The sequence below is a fragment of the Petaurus breviceps genome, unplaced genomic scaffold, assembly GCF_028583685.1.
Source record: "Petaurus breviceps papuanus isolate PSGF00001 unplaced genomic scaffold, PetGlider_PUasm1.0 90352, whole genome shotgun sequence".
NCBI lineage: Eukaryota > Metazoa > Chordata > Mammalia > Diprotodontia > Petauridae > Petaurus > Petaurus breviceps.
In genome coordinates, this window is record NW_027187228.1 from 1,561,272 (window position 1) to 1,561,893 (window position 622).

At 49.5% G+C, this 622-nt stretch overlaps 1 protein-coding gene across 1 annotated transcript in view; it reads left to right on the top strand.

Annotated features, from left to right (window-relative positions):
- Positions 1-214: 214 nt before the first annotated feature.
- Positions 215-622, top strand: part of LOC138177241 (trem-like transcript 4 protein) — an 82,581-nt gene continuing 82,173 nt past the window's right edge. Inside the window, exon 1 of the mRNA XM_069108336.1 lies at positions 215-611. Coding sequence (XP_068964437.1) covers positions 254-611 — 358 coding nt within the window. The 5' untranslated portion in view covers positions 215-253. The remainder of the gene's footprint in view (positions 612-622) is intronic.

The window sequence follows — 622 nt, forward strand, 5'->3', positions numbered from 1 at the left end:
GACAGAGGAGGGGGAGGGAAGAAGGGGAAGAGAGAGAGAGGGAGGAAAAGGGAAAGATTGAGTGAAATGTTTATCTATTGTTTACTAGCACGGCAGTGATTAGGAGGCCCCCATGTGTGAGGGGCTGGCTCTTTGAGGCATGTTTTCTTAGAAGATGTTATTTAAGGAGACCAGGCCCCTTATCTTGTTTCTAATCTGCAGTCAAGGAAGGGAGGGGACTCAAGGCAGGCCCAGCTGGGCTCCCCCTGACCTCATGATCTCCTTTTCAGGTTCACAGGGACAAGTGTTCCAAGTGAAGTACAAGGAGGGGGAGACACTCAGAGGGGCATGGAACTACAGTCCCCATAGAGATGAGAACAGATGGAAAACCTGGGAAAAACTGAGTCAGAATAAAAGGCGGTGGGATACACTAATTGCCAGGAAGCCAGACTTCACTGAGCAATATCAGGACCCACGAGTGTTCCTGGAGGATGACACCTACTTTGGCACCATCACCATCACCATGGCCAACCTCACTGTAGAGGATTCAGGCTACTATCGTTGTAGAATCTATGACTCTGTCCACAAGACCATTGATGTCACCAGGAGAATCAGACTGGAAGTTTCTCCAGGTAAGTCCCCA